Below are 20,000 nucleotides of genomic sequence, written 5' to 3'. Positions count from 1 at the left end.
CCACACACACACACACACACACACACACACAAACACACACACAAACACACACACACACACACAGTTGTTTTTCCTTCCTTCTTGCTCTTGGAAATGAGCTGTCGAGCAGGGGAATTCATTTTCCTGGCTGAATGAGATGAACTGTCAACACCCGACCGCCCACAACTGCATTAAATGATGAAAGGTTCGGCTCTTTTTTTTGAGGCGGGGTCCTCGTCGGCCCGTAAAAAAAACGTTTTTGCGGCTTTTCCGAACGTGAGATAGTCAATAGACGGTTAGAAGCGTCTGTTGCGCTTCGGTGGTGTTGGACAGCGCCACGTGGCGTTGCGCTGAATCGCCGTCTGTATTGATTAGTAAAAGGCTTAAAGGGGCGACAGACAACTTTTTAACCCCCCCCCCCCCCGTATCGTTTCGTAGCGTGCTGATGTGTCCTAGATACGTCACTTACTGGGACGGGTTAAAACGCAGAGAAATGCATTTTGTTGCAATGACAATTAGTTGAATCCGGTCGAATGTGATCTAATCGAATAATTTCAAAGCGGCCTTATTGTCTGCGCCGCTGTCGCAAAGACGCTTCACGCCTTCCTCCAGGCCTTTGCTCCGTGAGGAAACGCAGAGTTGTCGACCCTCCCGTCTTTCCCCAGGACCCTCCCGCCATCTTGTCCTCCTTCCCCGCTGTCCTGCCCTTTCTTTTTGTTTTCCCGTAAGTATCCAGGGATTTTAACCCCCCCCCCCCAAATAAAATGAGATAAAATAGAATCGCCTCCGATCTCCGCGATACACCCCTAATGATGCCACTGTTGCCAACATTCTATTACTGTGACATCGAAAAGTGGGAGTTGTCTGTTGTTGCAGGTGAGTCGTTTTTTCAATCCCGGGTCTCATTAAACGTTGCCTTTCCAAAGCGTACAGAGCACAGCCTCGGAACTTTCCACTCTCGAGAAACCTACCCCTCCGCCGCGGCTTCGTTCGCCACGTTTGACCTTGAAAAAGCATTCAACCTTCAACCGCCTCTTTTTTTTCTACCACCCCCCCCCCCCCCCCCCCGCCAGGTTGCGGCGGCACACTCTCTGGGATCGGCCAGATCCGCTCGCCCTTCCACCCCAACGTCTACCCGCACAACAAGGAGTGCGAGTGGGTCATCAACCAGCCCGTGGGCTACGTGGTCACCCTCAACTTCCTCAGCTTCGACATCGAGAGCGGCTCCTGTGTCTACGACTTTGTGGAGGTCATTTTCACGGGGAGCGAAGTGGGCTCTCTTGGTTATTTATTCATTTATTTACGAATAACATCCTGGCTAGCCTTCAAAAACAATTGTTATGGTGTTTGCGTGCAATCGAGAGAGCAGTGAGAGCATTTGTGCCCCTGATGACCTGGCCAAAAAAAAATTTCAACCCTCTTTATTTTTAAGACTTTTCAAGAGGTCAGGAAGATGGTTATCTTATATGGCTGTATTTGCAATGACGATCTTTCAGGCAAATCCATTTTGAGGTGATCCCCTATATCTGTCGCTGTTTGTGAGATTTCTTCTCTTAGAGGGAGGTTTGTAGGACACATTTGGAGCACAATTTGCTGGCAACTGGCCAATAACTTTATCAAACAGCGGTCGGAGTTGTGGAAGTAGATGAAACGACTGCTGCACCTGTCACTATTCTACTAATCGTTGAAGCAATTTTACTTTTTCGTGTGATTCCTCTGTGGCATCATATCAAAGAGAGGTTTTATCAGAGCGCCGAGAGACATGCCGACGGAAGCTGTCAATACGTCGTCAGGATTGCGTCGCACCTATGTGGGTCACGTTGGGTTTGGGCTGAGGACAGTCTTCAGGTGATCTGCCGCTAACACTTAACAAACCCCCACCCCCAGGTGCGAGATGGCTCCACGTCCAGCTCCCCGCTGCTGGGGAGGTTCTGCGGCACCCAGACCCCGGCCATGCTTCAGTCCTCCCAGCGGTCCATGTACATCCGCTTTAGGACCGACTCCTCAATCAGCAACTACGGCTTCGCGGCTTCGTATGCGTCCGCCATGGAGGGTAAGGAGACTTCCTGAACACTGTTTTCACGATTCGCCGTGCACCCATAGCCTGGTGTACGGACCGGCATCCCTTACGCTTTTGAAATCCGCTCCATAGACTTCAAACTTGCTACGAACTCACTTTAGAAAGCAGGCGGGCGAGAAAAGAAGGAGTTTTTCAGGTGACTGATGTGTCTCCTAATGCGATCTCGAGGTCCTGAGCGGCCGAGACGACTGAAGCCTCTCGCCGCAGTCCGTCTTTTAGGAAAGTCGGTCTCATCAGCTCGGCAAAGTGCTGACTCGGGCCCGTGGGCTGACCCTGGTTGTTTTTTTGTTTTTTTACTGAATTTATAATGTGTATCAAGCTGGGTTTCATCCTGACTCGGCGTGTTTTCAGTCAGCGCAACAGAAGCGGGGGAAAACCGTTTATGTTATCGAACGTTCTGTCTTCTCTGGCAAAAGATTTACGCGTTGGGATATGTCCAAAAAACTGATTTTTGTTCCAATGACACAAGCATAACAACGTTTTGGGACCATTCAATTGAAATACTAGTACAAATATGGTGGCTCCACTAGTTAAGTCTGTTCTAGTGCACTGGCTAAACTAAATGGAGAGTACCCATAATTTAATATTTTCAAATTAAAAGTCCTCCTGTTTCTGAATTTGACCGAGTGCTTAACCCCACCCCTCCTTCAGGCTGCGGCGACACACTGAACGCACCTTCCGGGACCATCTCCAGCCCCGGCCACCCCACCAGCTACCCGCACGGTGCCAACTGCACCTGGTACATCAACGCTGGCACCGGCAAACTAATCCGGCTGTCCTTCGACTCCTTCAACTTGGAGTACCACATCAACTGCAACTTTGACTACGTGGAGATCTACGACAACGGCACGGTGCAGACGGGCACCAAGATCGGCAGGTACTGTGCAGGGCCCCACTCGGCCGCCAGGGCTCGGCCTGGTGGCTTCTGGGTTGTCATGCGGTGTGATTGTGGACCAATCATTTCTAAGTGGACTAAGTATTTTTTAAATCTGAAAAAAAACTAAACTCTCGAGCGCGTCAGTTAAAAAAAATGATCTGGAATCGTCGGAGGTGTTCAGTCAAAACAGTGTTTTCCTAATATTTTTTCCATCACTGCGCGCTTTTTAGAATGGAACAATCCCACGGCACACCACTATCCATCCACTATCTCACCTGAGCTCGTTCTGATGAACACAGAGCTGGTATTCTGGCTGGAACTGGTGACTATGTACAGGCTTGCAAATTATGATCTTGCAACACAAATTAACTAATTTACATTATAAATTTTTATGAAGTGTAATTTCCAAATTTTCACTGCACACCGCTACTTCACATTTAAAGCAGCAGAATTTGGCACCATCGGCAGCCCCGCAGGGTCGCAAGACTCAATTGCTTTCTGGGTGATGAATGAAATCAGTGTATTAAACCTGTCCTCCCTGTGTGTGTGTGTGTGTGTGTGTGTGTGTGTGTGCGTGTGCGTGTGCGTGCGCGTGTGCGTGCGCGTGCGCGCGACGGCAGGTACTGCGGGCGCTCGATCCCTCCATCCGTCACCAGCACCGACAGCCTGCTGAGCCTGCTGTTTGTGTCCGACTCCAGCCTCTCCACCGAGGGCTTCTCCGCCAGCTACGTCTCCATCAATGCCATCACAGGTGCGTTGACGCCCGCGCGCCCCCCCCCCCCCCGCCCTCCCGGCGGCGTCAACCACAGCGCAGGCGTCGCTCGGCTTCAGCGGCTGGTCCTAAAAATCGCGATCGCTTGCAAAGGCCTTTCGGGGATTGACCAACTTCACCGAGCCAGTTCGCTGAGAGAGAGAGATGTCTTGTCTCGTATTTTTTTTAAATCTGGGTTTTGGCATCAAGTTGGGTTTTCACATCGGGCTCCGTGCTTGAGATATCAAATATTTGCCTCCAAATAGTACCTATTCCCATTCTTACTAGTATCTGTTTCAATTTTACTAGTGCCAATTAATTTAGTACTGGTACTTATTCATTAGTGACTCGTGTCTTTTCCTGTTGTTACCATTAACATTTTTGGTTTTACCAGTAACCATGTATCTTTTACCCGTCATTACAGATTGCTAGATTTAAAATGTTACTGCAACAGCAAGAATAGGCACTACAGTAGTCACTTATGAATAAGCAGCCCAATTGATAGTGACTCCTAAAACTCAAACAGATTCTAGTAACATTCAGAATAGATACTAGTCAGAGGCAAATATTTAATATCTCAAACTCAGAGCTTCATAGGATTCAAGACTTTCCAACTAGTTACTCGTAACAATTGGAATATATTTTCGAATAACAATTAGAATAGTTACTAGTTCCTCATAAAGAAGTACTGGTACCTAAAAGATTTTGAGTAGTAAAACTAAAATTTTAAACTTTTAAAAAGTGACTCGTTCGTTCTATGGAATAAATGTTAAAAGGGCTTGACATACACTTTTGCATTAATCGTTGGATACATCGGGGTGAAACCCCAATTTCCCAAATTTGTAAAACATTCACATTTCCATTGCATGACATTTATTTTGTTAATTATCGCGTAATTTCACGCAAGAGGTATTTTTCTTCGACATCATTTGATTTAGTATTGTTAAGGGTAAGTTATTTGGCCTCCACGGGGAAAATCATTTTCCCTTCTTCCCTCAAGAACATTTCGCGGCGCATTCGTCCGCCCCAGCCTCGCGACGGTGACCCGGCGACCGCCCCGTCACCCCGGGCGACGCTGTTCCTCGCCAGCTCCTCAGAACCGCTCACAACCTCCTCCAACCTCGGGAGGGGGGGGGGGGCGTGCGTCCCAACCCCCGAGCGTGGCCGCGTGCCCTTAAATTCACCCTCTCTCGTTTTCCCTCCCCCCCCCCCCCCCCCCCCGCCGATCCATCCGTCTCTCCGCCCAAGACTGCGGCGAGAACTTCACGTCGCCCACGGGGTCGCTCAGTTCGCCCAACTACCCCAGCTACTACCCCAGCGGCAGGGAATGCGTCTTCAAGATCGTCGTGGGGGTCAACATGCAGATCATGCTCAACTTCACCGACTTCCAACTGGAGGGCTCGCCCCCCGCCTGCAGCTTCGACTACGTGGAGATCAGGTGAGACCGGGAGGCCGTCGGTCGACAGAAAGTGCGTCACGGTGCCCCACCTCACGAACTCTGAAGCCCGTGGGACGGGAGGTGCAGATCGGGTCGGGGACACTTCGGGGTAATTTTTCCAAGCCTTCCTGTCAAGGCGATGTCTCGATGTCGTGATGACGCTGTGAAAGCGAACGCGGAGAGGTGACGGAGTGTCAGGTGATTGAACCTGGTTTTGTTTTTTTTCAAAGTAAGAACCGCACCTAAAACCACGAAATGCATATGAAAAGGGCAAATGAACTACACCGACTAAAACCACCGCCAAACTTGGGCGTAGCTTGCAGGGCGGGCTCCGTTCGACAACTCGACGGTGCCAGGCGCTGTTTGGTTTGCCTCCCGCCCCCACCCGCTCGGCATCCTCCGTTGCCGCCTGCTTTGCTTGCCGTGCTGCCGCGCACCCTCCACCTCCGCTGCCTCCGCCTGTTGGGCTCGACTCATCCGTCCGAAAGGTGTATTCAAGCCCATCGCTCCCAATATTTCTTTCCCATTGAGTACGCCCATGTTTTTCGTCGCTGAGCGGCGAGCGGTCCAGCCCGCTCGGCCCAAACTTAGAGGCGTCCGTCCGAACGACTGCCATCGAACCAAAGGAAAAACATGACCATTTATTATCAGTTAGGAAGCGGAAAAAAGTAAGAGTAAAAAATAGAACTGATGAATTGTAAAAAAATAAATCACGCCCAGCTTGGCCCCTGGCCACTCTGACGTCTTCCCGATCCTCCCCGCAGGGACGGTGGCTATGAGGTATCGCCCTTAATCGGTAAATTCTGCGGCACCGAGAGGCCGCCGCTCCTCGTGTCCCATAGCAACCGGCTGTGGATCAAGTTCCGGTCGGACTCCTCGGTCACCCGGAGGGGCTTCACCGCACACTGGGATGGCACACAGACAGGTGAGTGTGTGTGTGTGTGTGTGTGTGTGTGTGTGTGTGTGTGTGTGTGTGTGTGTGGTAGTATCGCTTAGGTATTCCAGCCGTCCGCACCCTCTCCGCCTTAAGTACGCGTGTCTTTGTTGAACCACAGAGTAAAAACAAGTATTTTAGTTCCGATTTAAGGCTGGGTTCACTAGTTTTCATCCCCGGGCCTTGTTAAAAATGTTGGCTCCCACCATTTATTATCCAACGCTTTACTACCGAAACGTACCACTTCGCTGCAGCTTCTCACTGTGCTTAAATGCAGTCCAATGGGGGTAAAAGTAAGCTTCATAAAAGTACACTTATTTTTCTGAAAGGCTTTTACTCACGCATTTGATACTGAATGTAGAATTGTTGGGTTTTTTGTTTTTTTTTTCAAATTGAAAACCCGGTTTAGTGGCCCTCCAGATTTCCAAGGGACACTGCGTTTGCGTAGGCTAGCTGCAAATAGATGACACTGAGGGAGGGTCGGTGGGATTGTCCTCATCGCTTCAGTGCCGCACAGGTAGACTGGACACCCCGCGCTCTCTTCTACCCTCCCTCTTCCGCCTCCTCTTCTTTTTTTTCACCCCCCTCCTCTCCCTCAACAGGTTGCGGCGGGACGCTGGCCACGCCCGAGGGGGCGTTCTCCTCGCCCGGCTTCCCACTGCCCTACCACCCCAACGCCGAGTGCTACTGGCACCTCAAGGGCAGTCAGGGCAGCCGGCTGCTGCTCTCCTTCTCAGACTTCCACCTGGAAGCCACCTCCTCCTTCTGCTCCTATGACTACCTGGCTGTGAGTACCGCCCGGACACACTCACTGCATCTCTGCTTCCCTGACTGTTCACGATTCGGGCTTTGGGCGGCTTTGGCGAACTGTCCGAGGGCGTAGCAGCCGGACTCGTTTTGCGCTGAAACGGCTGATCTGAGATCCGGCTTCAGGGTCACCCACACTTGCCTTTTTCTCTATATGAGCTGCACGAAATGACTTTGAGAAAATACTGAAATGAAAAGTGAACAAAAAAAAACCAATCCATAAGAGAAATACAATTTTTGACCTTGAACTTTTTTTTAAAAATATATATATAAAATTTGGATTTGTTGTTGTAGTTGTGTCCGATGAACATTGGGAACTGTGTCCCTTTGTGATATATAAGCATATATCATGATATATATTGATATCCTGTGAAGTGTCTAGTTGTGTAATGGAACGTAGTTGATCCCTGATCCCCACGGTTCGGCTCGCATGTGAACCGCGGATCAGCTGCAAAATTTAAACCATCACAGTTAAATACAGTTTAACCTTTTAAAATAATATTTCCCTGCATCTCGATGCACCTCGACCCACTTCCTTCTCCGGTGTGTACTCTGTGGGCCCCTCCAATGCCCCCCAACTTTAACGAGCTGACATCACTGATATTTTCCGCCGGCTACATCAACCCCTTCTCACCCGCGTACCGCAAACCGCGTCCGATCCGAGCGTCTCCCTGTCTGTCGGCGACTGTAGGTGTACGACGGGAACAGCACCAACGCCCCACAGCTCGCCCGGCTGTGCGGCAGCCAGATCCCGGCTCCCATCAACTCCTCCGCCAGCGACCTGTACGTCAAACTGCGCACCGACGGCAACGTGAACACCGGGGGATTCCTGGCCTCCTACACCACCAGTAAGCACACCTGCACCGCAGCACCTGCCTGTGTCATATGTACGCAGGGTTCTTGCCTGAGTGTTGGTACACCTCAAAAACAGCCCATTTTGTGCTGAAGTACTTGAAAAGCTCTTGAAAAGCGCTTGAAAACCTGCGATCGTTAAAGACCTGTGCTATTCCCCCGGGTTTTGTTATTCAAATCAGAACGTAATAAAAGAAAATCCAGAATCGCTTTTACCACATTTACCACATACCAGATTTTTCCAGGGAAAGGTACATTTAATCCAGCATGGTTGGAAATACACTTATGATGACAATGAAATCAATAATAGATAGTCGATATAGATATATAGATATAGTAAGTAGTTATATTCGATTTTAATTAATAAAGATCACGTTGAAAATTGATTATATCTGTTTTGTGTGAAGTCCTTGAAAATCAAAAAAATAGTGCTCAAAAAAGTACTTGAAATTGCTTGAATTTCATCTTCAACTAACGCCAGAATGAACCATGTGTACAGATGTGGCATGTTATGTGCATAAAATAAACAGTAACTGTGTTTTTTTGTTTTCATCACCATCCATTAGCTTCCTTGCCAAAACGATGAGAACTCAAGGCCTTCTAAATGCGATCATTTCCACCACTTTTAGGATTATTGAAACATACATGTAACTTTTAGAACTAAAATGATAATGTTATGATAATATTATCGGCCAAACGACACCACGTGATAAGCTAAATGTTGCTCAGCAACGTATCATTGAACCAAATCGATCATTTTTACAGATATATATATGTATATGTATATAGAATATCAACTGTAGAAGAAAATATCTGATTTTATCGGATCATATTTTATGGAGCCAACAGAAACCCAAATGTTTCCACTGGAATTTTGGTGAGAGCGTGGTTCCGAAATGTTTTCAGATTTTCATGACTCCAAGGTGTATATACAGGCTATATGTACACCCATGCACAGCTAACGTGCGCGCACACACTGCAGATGAACGGTGTTGCACATATTCACGGTCACACACTGATCGGTATAAGCGCAAACATACAAACAAAAACACGCACGCACAATACACACCAAGCATAAATGACATCACGGAAAGCCAAGCCTTTTGGGTCGGTTGCTATGGCTATGCACAGATGGAGTTCATTGCGTGTCTGTGTGTGTGTGTGTGTGTGTGTGTGTGTGTGTGTGTGTGTGTGTGTCAAGAGAAAAGGGACCCCAAGCAGCCAACTCTGTCTGGTGTTGTCTGGGCCTTTATTGTGCCCTACCAACTTGGCTCTGCGTCGGTGTGTGTGTGTGCCCGAGTGTGTCCCTCTAATGAAGTCTGCCGTGTTGAATGATGAGGTCAGCCCTCCCTTATATCATTGTGAAGTACTAACAAGGTACCCGGATCTCTATGTGTGCGGATCCCAGAGTGCAGAGATTAAGCCACAAATCTTCCACAAATCCACAGGAACAGTGTAATTAAATATTGCTTTTATAAGCCATGTCAACAGTGAATTACAGCAATTTTATAAACGCAATTATATATATTTTTTGCATACTTACTCACTTACCTACTTATGTACTTACTTACTTACTTACTTACCTACGTACTTACGTACTTACATACTGACTTACCTACTTACTTACTTAATTGTTTAAGTACTTAAGTATTTAATTAAGTAATTGATCCATTACCCACTTACTTACTTACTCACCTACTTACCTACCCACTTACTTACTTACCTTCTTACTGACCTACTTACATTCTTACTTACTTACTTACTTACTTACTTACTTACTTACTTACTTACTTACTTACTTACTTACTTACTTACTTACCCACTTACTAACTTACTCACGTACTTACTTACTTACTTACCTCCTTACTTACTTACCCACTTACTTACTTACTGACTAATTAACTGAGCTACTTATGTACTTACAGTACTTAATAACCTACTTAGAGTACTTACTTACTTACATGATTACTTAATTCCTTACCCACTTAGTTACTTACTCACCTACTTACGTACTTACTTACTTAACCTACTTACTTACTTATCTACTTACTGACCTACTTACATACTTACTTACCCACCTACTTACTTAATGACTTACCTATCTACTTACGTACTTAAGTACTTACTTATTTAATTACTTAAGTACTTAAGTAATTAATTCCTTACCCACTTACTTACTCACCTACTTACTGACCTACTTACTTACTTGCCCACTTAGTTAGTTAGTTAGTTACTTACTTACCTACTTTCTTACTTACTTACCTACTTACTTACCTACTTACTTTCTGACTTACCCACCCACTTACTTACTTACCCACTTACTTACTGACCTATTTACGTACTTACAGTTCTTTCTAACCTACTTACACTGCTTACTTACTTACCTACTTACCCACTTACTTACTGACCTACTTACTGACCTACTTACTTATTTACCTACTTACTTACATACCTACTTACTTACCCACTTACTTACATACCTACTTACTTACTAACCTACCTACTTATGGATTTAATTACTTACTTACATACTTACCTACTTACTTACCTACTTACTTACTTACTTACTTACCTACTTACTTATTTACCCACTTGCTTACTGACCTACTTACAGTACTTACTAACCTACTTACAGTACTTACTTACTTACCTACTTACCTACCTACCTACCCACGTACTTAACTACTTACTTACTTACTCACCTACTTATGTATTTACTTACTTACTTACCTACTTACTTACTTACTTACTTACTTACTTACTAACCTACTTACTTACTTACTCACTTACTTACTAACCTACTTAGAGTACTTACTTACTTACTTACTTACTTAGTTACTTAATTACTTAATTCCTTACCCACTTACTTACTAAACTACTTATGTACTTACTTACTTACCTAGTAACAGTACTTACTTGTGTACTTACTTACTTACAACCTACTTATGTACTTAAGTACTTACTTACTTACTTACTTACTTACTTAATTACATAATTCGTCACTCACAGTACTTACTAACCTACTTACTGAGCTACATACATACTTACTTACGTACTTACTTACTCACTTACTTACTTAATTACTCACTCACTTACTTACTTACCTACTTACTGACCTACATACATACTTACTTATGTAGTTACATACTTACTTAATTACTTTATCCACCCACATTGCAAAGTCCCAGTAAAAATATGAAAAAGGAAAGTGTCAATACATGGGAAAATATATACAATAAAAACTAACAGTTAACTGTCACAATATTATATAAAAATAAATGGCAGGAAAAATATTAAAATATGGCACGAAAAATGGAAAAATAAACCTTCATGAGAATTAGAAACAGAATGAACAATTACCCTAAAACACAAAATCAGTCAAAAGTAAACATACACCTCTGTATTCACAAATTTACACTTGTGGTTGTTGTACAAATGTTTTTTTTTTATATAGATTTAATACATTTTTATATTTTTAATGGGTAACAAGCTGAAAATGTCAGGGATGTTCCATTATTTATTATACTGTATATGCGAGAATTTTTATATCATCTATATATGCTATCGTTTTTTCCACATTTTTCTCTGGCAAATAACTGATACCAATGCTAGTGTACATATATACACCTAAAACCACAAAGCTTTTATCCTCGCTACCTCGCAGGCTGCCTTGGCCTGCTGATCTCAGGACAGTGGAGCGGTGCCGTGGAGTCCCTGAACTACCCCAACGAATACCCGCACAACTCGCTGTGCAGCTGGACCATCCAGGCCTCCCAAGGGAACACCGTCAACTACACCTTCGTGGCCTTCGACCTGGAGTCCGGCTTCACCGACTGCAATTACGACTACGTGAAGGTGGGTCGCGCTGACGCAAACTTTGCAATCTCCTCCGCTCTGCCTGTCAGTGCACAAATCCATCCATCCGTCCATCCATCCGTCCATCCATCCATCCATCCGTCCGTCCATCCGTCCGTCCGTCCATCCATCCGTCCGTCCATCCATGCATCCGTCCATCCATCCGTCCATCGCACGCACGCACACACACACACACACACAAAGAGGGCTATTGAGGGCAGACCATTGTCTTCCTTTTGTGCAGTCTTTGACGGAGTTGACAGGAAGTTGGAGCTTCCTCCGTCCTGGTAGCGAGTGGACGGAGGGGACATCCTCTCAGAATCACCCTTAAGGAGACGGCAGTTTTAGCTCGTCGTACGGCGTCGTACGGCCTTCTTTCGAGTTTGATTTATTCTCGATATTTGCACGTATTGAAATGGCAAAAACAAACAAGGGAACTGATTAACCAAGGCGGTGAATCTAAGAATAAACGTCTCAGTGTGAGTTCAGCTGCAGCCAATTAGTCTTTGCGCTGTTCTTCGCGTTCCTCGTTCTCTCGAAATCCCAGTGTGCCCGTGTGAAGAAGAAAAAGTCGTTTTTTTAGTAACTTGTTTCCTTCCACACACAGCTTTAGGAGTGGAGGAGCTCCATGGCGGCGCTTACGCAGCAGCTGTTCAGTTTTGGGCAGGGGCCTCCTTTACTCCCGCAGCTAAAAGGGGATTTAGGAGAGAAGCTGGGATAGGGGGGGAAAAAAAGGGAAGGACTGAATGTTTTTGTAGGGACCTCTCCGTCGCCATGACTACCCTAACAAGATGACATCATGGGCTCGGAAGAAAAATAGAGTTGTCTGTGTGTGTGTGTGTGTGTGTGTGTGTGTATGTGTGTGTATGTGTGTATGTGTGTGTGTGTGTGCGTGCGTGTGTGTGTGAGTGTGCACGCACGTGTGTGCAATCGTGCGTGCATGTGTGTGTGTGTCTGTGTGTGTGCGTGCGTGCGTGTGTGAGTCTGCGTGCATGTGTGTGTGTGTGTGTGTGTGTGTGTGTGTGTGTGTGTGTGTGTGTGTGAGAGCGAGCGGGTGGGCTAGAGGGCGTGCATGTGTGTGGCACCCTGTGTGTTTTCAGCATACCCCCTCTCTCTTTCTCCTAAAGTCAGTCAGGCCTTGTTTCCTGATGTGTTTGGCACTGCTCAGCTAGGCTGATCTCATCCCTCTGTCCATATCGAACATTCCACTCTCTCCAGTCTCTCACGACGCTGATCAAAACAAGAACCAGTTGGCAGCCGACAGGGTAACTTGTCGTTGGCAGTCCCTCAGCTTGCCTGTTATAATTTTTCAGCCCAATTCATAGGTCAAATTCAGCACTCAACTATACATGCATTGGAGTATACCTGCTTTTTCTTATTATTGCCCTTTGACTTAAGGGCTTTTAGCACAGATTATATGGTATCTTAGTGGAAGATCTCCTAATGACTACTACCACACTCGGATATCTTTGGATGGGGATGTATATACTGTATATATATATATATATACTGTACATACACTTATATGAATAAAATATAATGACAGTAAGATTATATAATTTTATTGAACTGAACGGCGGCTGGGGCGACAAACAGCCCGAACGGATGTGTGCGACAATGGTACGACCCGAACAGAGTAGAGAACGCCTACTTTTTCCTTGGACTCATGAGACAAGGGAATCTGTCAGCAGCCCTTGGTTAAATCCAGTGTTGTGAAAAAACGAGCCGTACCAGGCCGGTCGAGAAGTTCATCGACCAGGGGCATCGGGTAGGCCTTGAACTTCCCTCACCCTTCGATCGTCTGCGCAGAACCGGACCGACCCATCGGGCTTACCCACCAGCGCGATGAGTCTAGACCAGTCACTCGTGGACTCCTCTATCACCCCTATGTCCAGCATGGCCTCTAATTCTGCCTGCACGACCTTGCACTTACGTTCGGGCAGGCGACGCGGCCGAGAGCGCACCTTCACCACCGGGGCCGTCTCCAGGTGGTGGTGTATGAGGGACGTGAGGCCTGGCAGGGTGGAGAAAACATCAGAGAAGCGATGCTGAAGTGCAGCCACGTCCATTTAATTGGATGCACCATTTAGTTGTCAACAACTGAGTGTTCCACCAAAAAATGACATCACCAGATTCGGTCAGTGAACCTAAAAGCGTGATTGGTCGATTTTCTGAACACAAATACAGCTGATTGGTTCATTTTGCTGACATCATTGTTGTTGTTGTGCTATTAAAACAACAATAGTCCTCTTGGCTCCTCTGTAATAATACGGTCTCTTCTATTGTTCCCTGTCAGTGTACTATCGAGTAAACAATTGACAAATCCAAACGGTCTCACTTTCTCGCTGTTACGTTAATTGCTTCATTTGGACTTTACAAGGCCAATTAGAAGACAAGCAGCGTGCAAAATTAAATATTTTAACGACATTGAAAGAAGAGCTTTGAACAACGTTTGTGTGTTTGCCTGTGTGTGTGTGTGCACGTGTGTGTGTGTGTGTGTGTGTGTGTGTGTGCACGTGTGTGTGTGCGTGTGTGTGGCTGTGTTTACGCTCACAGACTCACGTACATGTAAACCTTGTCTCCTTGGGTCCCGTTAAAAAGCAGGGCATCTGTGTCGTAAAGCCAGTGTCATTAGTCCCTGTCAGGTAAACCGTCCACATTAAGTGCGTATCAGATGCGGTTGCTCGAGCAACCGGTGCAATAAAGACGCCTGGTGCCTTTGTGTTGCTTTCGACAAAGACATTTTGCGCTGCGGAGGGGAAAAAAAAGACAACAGGGCCGAAGACACTAAGCCTGTCTTGTGAAATTCCACAATGTGAAAGAAATCTGTACCTATTTACTTGAAAGGGTGGCCATCCAAATAAGCCATCCAAGTAACACATTATGAACCAAATCTAAGAGTTAACCTCGTATGTTTAGTCCTTGTTCCACTGAAAAGCACGACCAGGAAAAATCAGTTGCAGCAGATTTGTGTTTCGTGTTCCGTTGTTTTTTCCTCTGGGCCCGGGGCTCTGGGGGCCCTCCTGGCTGCTCTGTTTATTTTGAGAAAGTGTCTTTTGCAATGATGTCATTGTTCCCCAGAGCCGTTTTTCCTCTTTCTTTTCTTCGTCTTTCTTAAAGTGCTTCTCGTGAAACTTCATAGACAAAATAAGTGTGTGGAGTACAGTCCGATCTGTTGGTACTTTATCAAACCCCCATGGGGGATTGGGGAGATCACAAGACAGGAAGTACAGGACTAACAGTAATGTACACAATATATTTCGAGATTAGTTCCGTTTCCCGGCTCAACCCTTCCTGGTCGTGGTATCTGCTGTTACTAATTTGTATTTGTAAATTTGACTCACATTACAAATTTCCGTTTGCCGCAGCTCTACAACGGGCCCAATGAGCAGGCCCCTCTCATCGGCGCGTTCTGCGGGTCCACGCCTCCTCCGGCCAACACCACCACCGGCTCCTCCCTCACCATGGTGTTCCGCAGCGATTTCTCCTCCTCCATGTCGGGCTTCCGCATGATGTGGTACCAGAACGGTAGGAGGCGGGCGACGTAGCCTCGAAACGCAGTCGCCGCCATTTGTGAAAATTGATCCGGTGATTTGATGTGATGTGTGGGTGTCAGCTCCCCGGGCAGATTTGTTTTTTCTTGAGCTGTCGACACCGGGATCAACTTCTGTTGATAAAATGGCGATTCCATGTGAAGTTACTGTATATGGCATTCCTCATCTGTAATGTTGTGTGATTGCATGTATTTATTTTTTGTCACTTCAAATGTAAGGTTGTGACACACGTAAAGCCAGGGCCACGTTACGTGATTTTCAAGGCCGATTTGGCAACGATTTAAGATTGGGCCGAGTCCGGGGTAGTCGTGCTGTAGAATCGCCGTGGCAGGCCTCCCTATGCCCCGCGGCAGCCACGCCCCGCACGGGCGCTGATTCGGCCGATTCGGGGCAGCTTGGCGGCCACGGGGAAGGGAGCCGTGCCGTCGTCTGCAGCCGGTGCCCGAACCCCCTGTGGCGGACCCCCTTGGTCTGCCACAGTATGTTGCTGGCAATTTAGATCATGTAAAATTAAAAATACAGCTTTCTATTCTCCTTTTAGTTTCAAAACGTTTAGTTGTACTGCAAAATTTGCCGATTTGATTACAGTTATCTCATATTAGGGCCTAAAGGTGAAGGCTTGAATAGAGGGAATTAGATAAAGAAGCCTACCTCTGATATAAGCCTGCTTCCAATAAAGGCTTGGTACCCTCTGCACTTGAGGTTAATAAAGGCCCCGGTCACTATTTGAGGAAGTACGGTATCTACCTCCTCCATCTCCACCCTACAGGCTGCAGTAGGGTGCTGTCCGGTCCCAGAGGCTCCATCAACAGCCCAGGCTACCCCAACAAGTACCCAGCAAACACAGAGTGTGTCTGGCACATCACCACGGCCGTCCGCAGCAGCATTACTATCACCATTCATGAGTTTGATGTAGAGTACCACCCTGACTGCAACTACGACGTACTGGAGGTGAAGCTTTGTAGCCTATGTGGCTTTGCGTACTTCTCTACCTCTCCACTCCCACACATACTGCTAACAGGGAATTTAACCTAACCCTTTAACCCCCATTAAATACTGCGGTGAATGTTTAATCCTTTTCCATGGTTTTCCCATTATTTTGACCACCCCCTGTATGGTATATGCATTATGTATATGTACAGTATATGTTTATGCATATAGGTGTATATGTCAGCGTTTCCCAATGTGTTTTCCTCCACGACACACTTTTTACAATGAGATAGTTCCAGGCACACCACTATCCTGTTAACCTCTAAAAACGTCAGGAGCGCAATAAGCAGTGTAACAGCTTATTATTATAGCCCACTAATAGTGATGCCAGACTCGCAAACAATTTGTTCGTAGCGGACAAATATTTTAAATCACATAGAAGTTGGGAGTCACTCATGCAGAAAGTTTACGTCCAAGGAATTACGGACCAAGGCATCCGGCATTCCACCAAAATAGATTGTTGTTTGACATAATTAAATGATTCTTGGGTGAGAATTCCATTCACAACTCAGAGCGACCTACTCTTGTTCAACAAGAGCCAAATCGATCAAATGAGCAAAGAGTCAGAAAATGGAACGACTCCTTTTCACTGGGTGACTCGTCGAGAACCGAATCCCAAAACGGAGACGTGTTACGTTTATGAAAAGTCCTCCCTTTCAGAGTGACACTTGTTCTTCCGGAGCTGCTATGCTGACTGAGACTGATGAATGAGATTCATTCGTGCAAGAGCTAATCTCCATATTTTCATCTTTTGAAGTGGAATTAGAATTTTTCTGACGGCCTACCTGGCAAACACTGAGGTAAAACACTGATATATGTGCCTGGAAAAAAACAAAACGTTTGTCTCCGCTCAGGTGTACGGAGGCCCAGACCTATTAGCCCCTCGGCTTGCCCAGCTATGCACTGCCACCGCCAGCCCCATGCAAGTGTCCAGCACCGGAAACATGATCACCGTACGCTTCAAGTCCGACAACGTCGTCAGCGGGCGAGGCTTCAATGCCAGCTGGGTTGAAAGCCAGGGAGGTGGGTGTGTCGACGCCTCGGCCAATGTTTAACAAGATTAAAGATGAATCGATGTAGAAATTGACACGTGACAGGTCATCTTAAATGCCGAGTTGGTGTCTACAGCAAATTTTCACCTTCTTCCACTGGTTTAATGCAGCAGCAGCAGCAGCTGCAGCAGCAGCAGACCTTCCATGCCTTGATGATATTTGCCTTCCTGATATTTGTAATGTTGTTGCTTGTCCATGAGCTCCACAGCAATGGAAGCCCCGCATTGGTTCCTACTCAGCGTTTTTTTCCCAGAAAATGGAGCAAAGACTGGATCAACTCGGTCTCCGGGGTCTCATGGTTTTGATAGGCCTCCAAACTAAATGGAGCGAAAACAAATACAAATGCTTCTTTTTTTTTTTGTTTGTTTGTTTTTACCACCTCCTCTGCATCCCCTCCCTCATTAGGCTGTGGTGGTCCAGTGACTGCCCCATACGGGGAGATCCACTCCCCCTCCTACCCCAACAACTACCCCCCCAGCGTGGACTGCTCCTGGGTCATCAGTGTGGATGTGGGCCACCGCGTGCTCTTCAACTTGTCTGACCTGGACATCGAGACAGGCTATGGCTGCGAATGGGACTTCCTAGCTGTAAGAGACTCACATTCAGGCCAGGGACTTTGTCAGGAATGCTGAAGTACTTGAAATAATTATGTAGTGCTACATAACATATGTAAAACTATCATTATTGTTGTAGGTGGCAAGTTTATTATTATTTAACAACATGCGCGACAAACCCCTAGCTCGCACATCTAACACTGTCTACGGTTTCCATTGGTTGGCATTGATTTAAGTCATTTAGGCATTGTGGCTGTTCCGCCTACAGAGACACAGACGACAGGGTTGTAGACACACCAGTTTATTGTAGAGAGTGGGCTAGTTGGAATAAGCCCAGGAGCAGATGGAGATGTGTCGTGACAAGGGCTCCTCTCCTAAGTGAGTGTGGGGATGGGGGTTTTACCTGTTGCTCGTTGTTTGGTCTAACGAGCAACAGGTAAAACTGTTGCTCATTTGAGAAAAACAATGCCTGTGGTGTGGGGATGGTGTGGTTTGAGCAGCCACCCTGATCCCAATCACCAAGATCCAGGCCAGGTGTGGCTGCTCAAACCACACCATCCCCACACCACAGGCATTTTTTTTCTCAAATGAGCTAATCCTGAAGGTTTCTCAAATATCGACTAGGTGGAATAAGACAGCCACAAACTAAAATACCAAGGAAAAACTAAAATTGAAATGAAAACTGTCAAGAGCTCATATTTAAGGTGAAACTCGCCTGAAAATAAAATTTAATATTTCAATATAACTGAAAGTGAGTTATAAAAAGTGGAAAAAATTCTTAGAACTGCCACAGAGTCACAGAGTTAACATTTACAACGCAAATGACAACATTCCCATTTATGGCTTTGTTTCATGCTCAGAGGCTCAGGAAATTTACTACCACTAATGGAACAATTGGCCCATGTCAAGGCAGACAATTTTTCTGAACAACCTATTGAATAAAGCACAGAAACAAGCAATAAGTTGAAAGACTGGGACAGTAGTGGAAGCAGAATAGAATGGGAATTGTGTTATTTAAGCAAGTTCATGGCTTTATGGAGACATTGGATCTCCAGTCTGTTTAAATGAGTGACTGATTCCTGAGCATTATAACGGACGAAAGACTTATTATTATAGATATTATATAGACTTATTAAGCTGTGAAACAGCAGCTCTCTGTGTTAGTCCCTACAGTAACGTAAAGGATAAAGGACACAAGAAAAGACAGTAAAGGATCTTGGGCATTTGGGAATGTTATATTTTTAAAATAAGGAAAGATATCTTGCAAGGTTTTTCAGACTGGAGAGCATCACAAGTTTTCCGTTGTCTTTGAAAAGTTACACATTTCACTCAAAAAAGCTCATTCCCAGAATGAGCTTTTTTTTTTTTCCCCCTCCCCTAAGTAAGAAACTTCTAAGATGTAGTATTTTCTCAAAGTCAGCGGAATAATCTCACACACACAAAGAGAAAAACCTCCAACGTTCATTTGAAAAGATTTCCCGGCTGGTCGAGATTTCAGACCCCCCCCCCCGACAACAATGTCCCCGCCGAGGAGACGGAATTCCACGAGACGCCGAGCGACGGAGGTGGCGGTTCGGTCGAGTCGCCAGGCGATCGATGACAGCAGTTAGTGAACGACGGTGTCAGATGGAGTCGCCCCCCCCCGGACCATGTCTATTGTGGTGGGACAGCTGCTCCTTGTCTGAGACATGTGCCAAACGGTGACAAGCACAGACTGCGTTTCCTGCTCCTTTCTCTTGTTCTCGAGACGTTTGACCTCAGGCCCCATAACCCCCCCCCCCCCCCCCCCCCTCCCGCCGCTGTCTCCTCTGGCGGTTGGCCGGTGAGAAGACACCGAGATAAAACACGCCATGCTGAGCCCCGCTACCCCCGATGACACCTTTCCCCCTGACGGCGTGACGCTGAGCAGCAAAACCAGCGCTCGCTCAGTGAGCCCGTCATCTAAATGTGTTTGAGGGGTGCACGCAGGAAAAGGGGTTTCCGTCAGAGCGTCGCCGCCCCACGTCCCTTTGGATAGAGACTTTAGGAAAATGTCACTTGCGTGCCGCTGATGAATCTGGCCTTTGAATTCCCTCTAAAAGTGTATATATTAAGTCAGAATCGGCAAATAGGTCAGCCGTGATAACGTTGTGGGACTGCATCGTTACGTGGAATACAAATATAAAGCGCGACTCCGGTCGTTTCTTTGGAGCCATTCATATTGTTCTCTGGCTCTCCCCACTGTAATCCATCAATTTACAACAATAAAATAAAATAAAACTATTTCCTATATATTTT

General features: G+C 46.2%; 1 protein-coding gene across 1 annotated transcript in view; it reads left to right on the top strand.

The window, feature by feature from the left end:
* The window catches only part of cubn (cubilin (intrinsic factor-cobalamin receptor)), a gene marked incomplete at both ends in the record, with an annotated part of 68,031 nt that overhangs the window by 15,547 nt on the left and 32,484 nt on the right, over positions 1 to 20,000 (top strand). The window contains 13 exons of the mRNA XM_080020085.1: positions 1,053 to 1,228; positions 1,867 to 2,032; positions 2,711 to 2,936; positions 3,557 to 3,687; positions 4,936 to 5,125; positions 5,890 to 6,050; positions 6,662 to 6,846; positions 7,558 to 7,714; positions 11,383 to 11,573; positions 14,942 to 15,101; positions 15,897 to 16,078; positions 16,972 to 17,140; positions 17,575 to 17,756. Of these exons, the coding sequence (XP_079876211.1) occupies positions 1,053 to 1,228; positions 1,867 to 2,032; positions 2,711 to 2,936; positions 3,557 to 3,687; positions 4,936 to 5,125; positions 5,890 to 6,050; positions 6,662 to 6,846; positions 7,558 to 7,714; positions 11,383 to 11,573; positions 14,942 to 15,101; positions 15,897 to 16,078; positions 16,972 to 17,140; positions 17,575 to 17,756 (2,276 nt within the window). The remainder of the gene's footprint in view (positions 1 to 1,052; positions 1,229 to 1,866; positions 2,033 to 2,710; positions 2,937 to 3,556; positions 3,688 to 4,935; positions 5,126 to 5,889; positions 6,051 to 6,661; positions 6,847 to 7,557; positions 7,715 to 11,382; positions 11,574 to 14,941; positions 15,102 to 15,896; positions 16,079 to 16,971; positions 17,141 to 17,574; positions 17,757 to 20,000) is intronic.

This window comes from Zeus faber (assembly GCF_960531495.2).
Source record: "Zeus faber genome assembly, chromosome: 19".
NCBI classification, from domain to species: Eukaryota; Metazoa; Chordata; class Actinopteri; order Zeiformes; family Zeidae; genus Zeus; species Zeus faber.
Note: the sequence above shows the minus strand (reverse complement) of the source record. Positions and strands in the feature narration are given on the sequence as shown.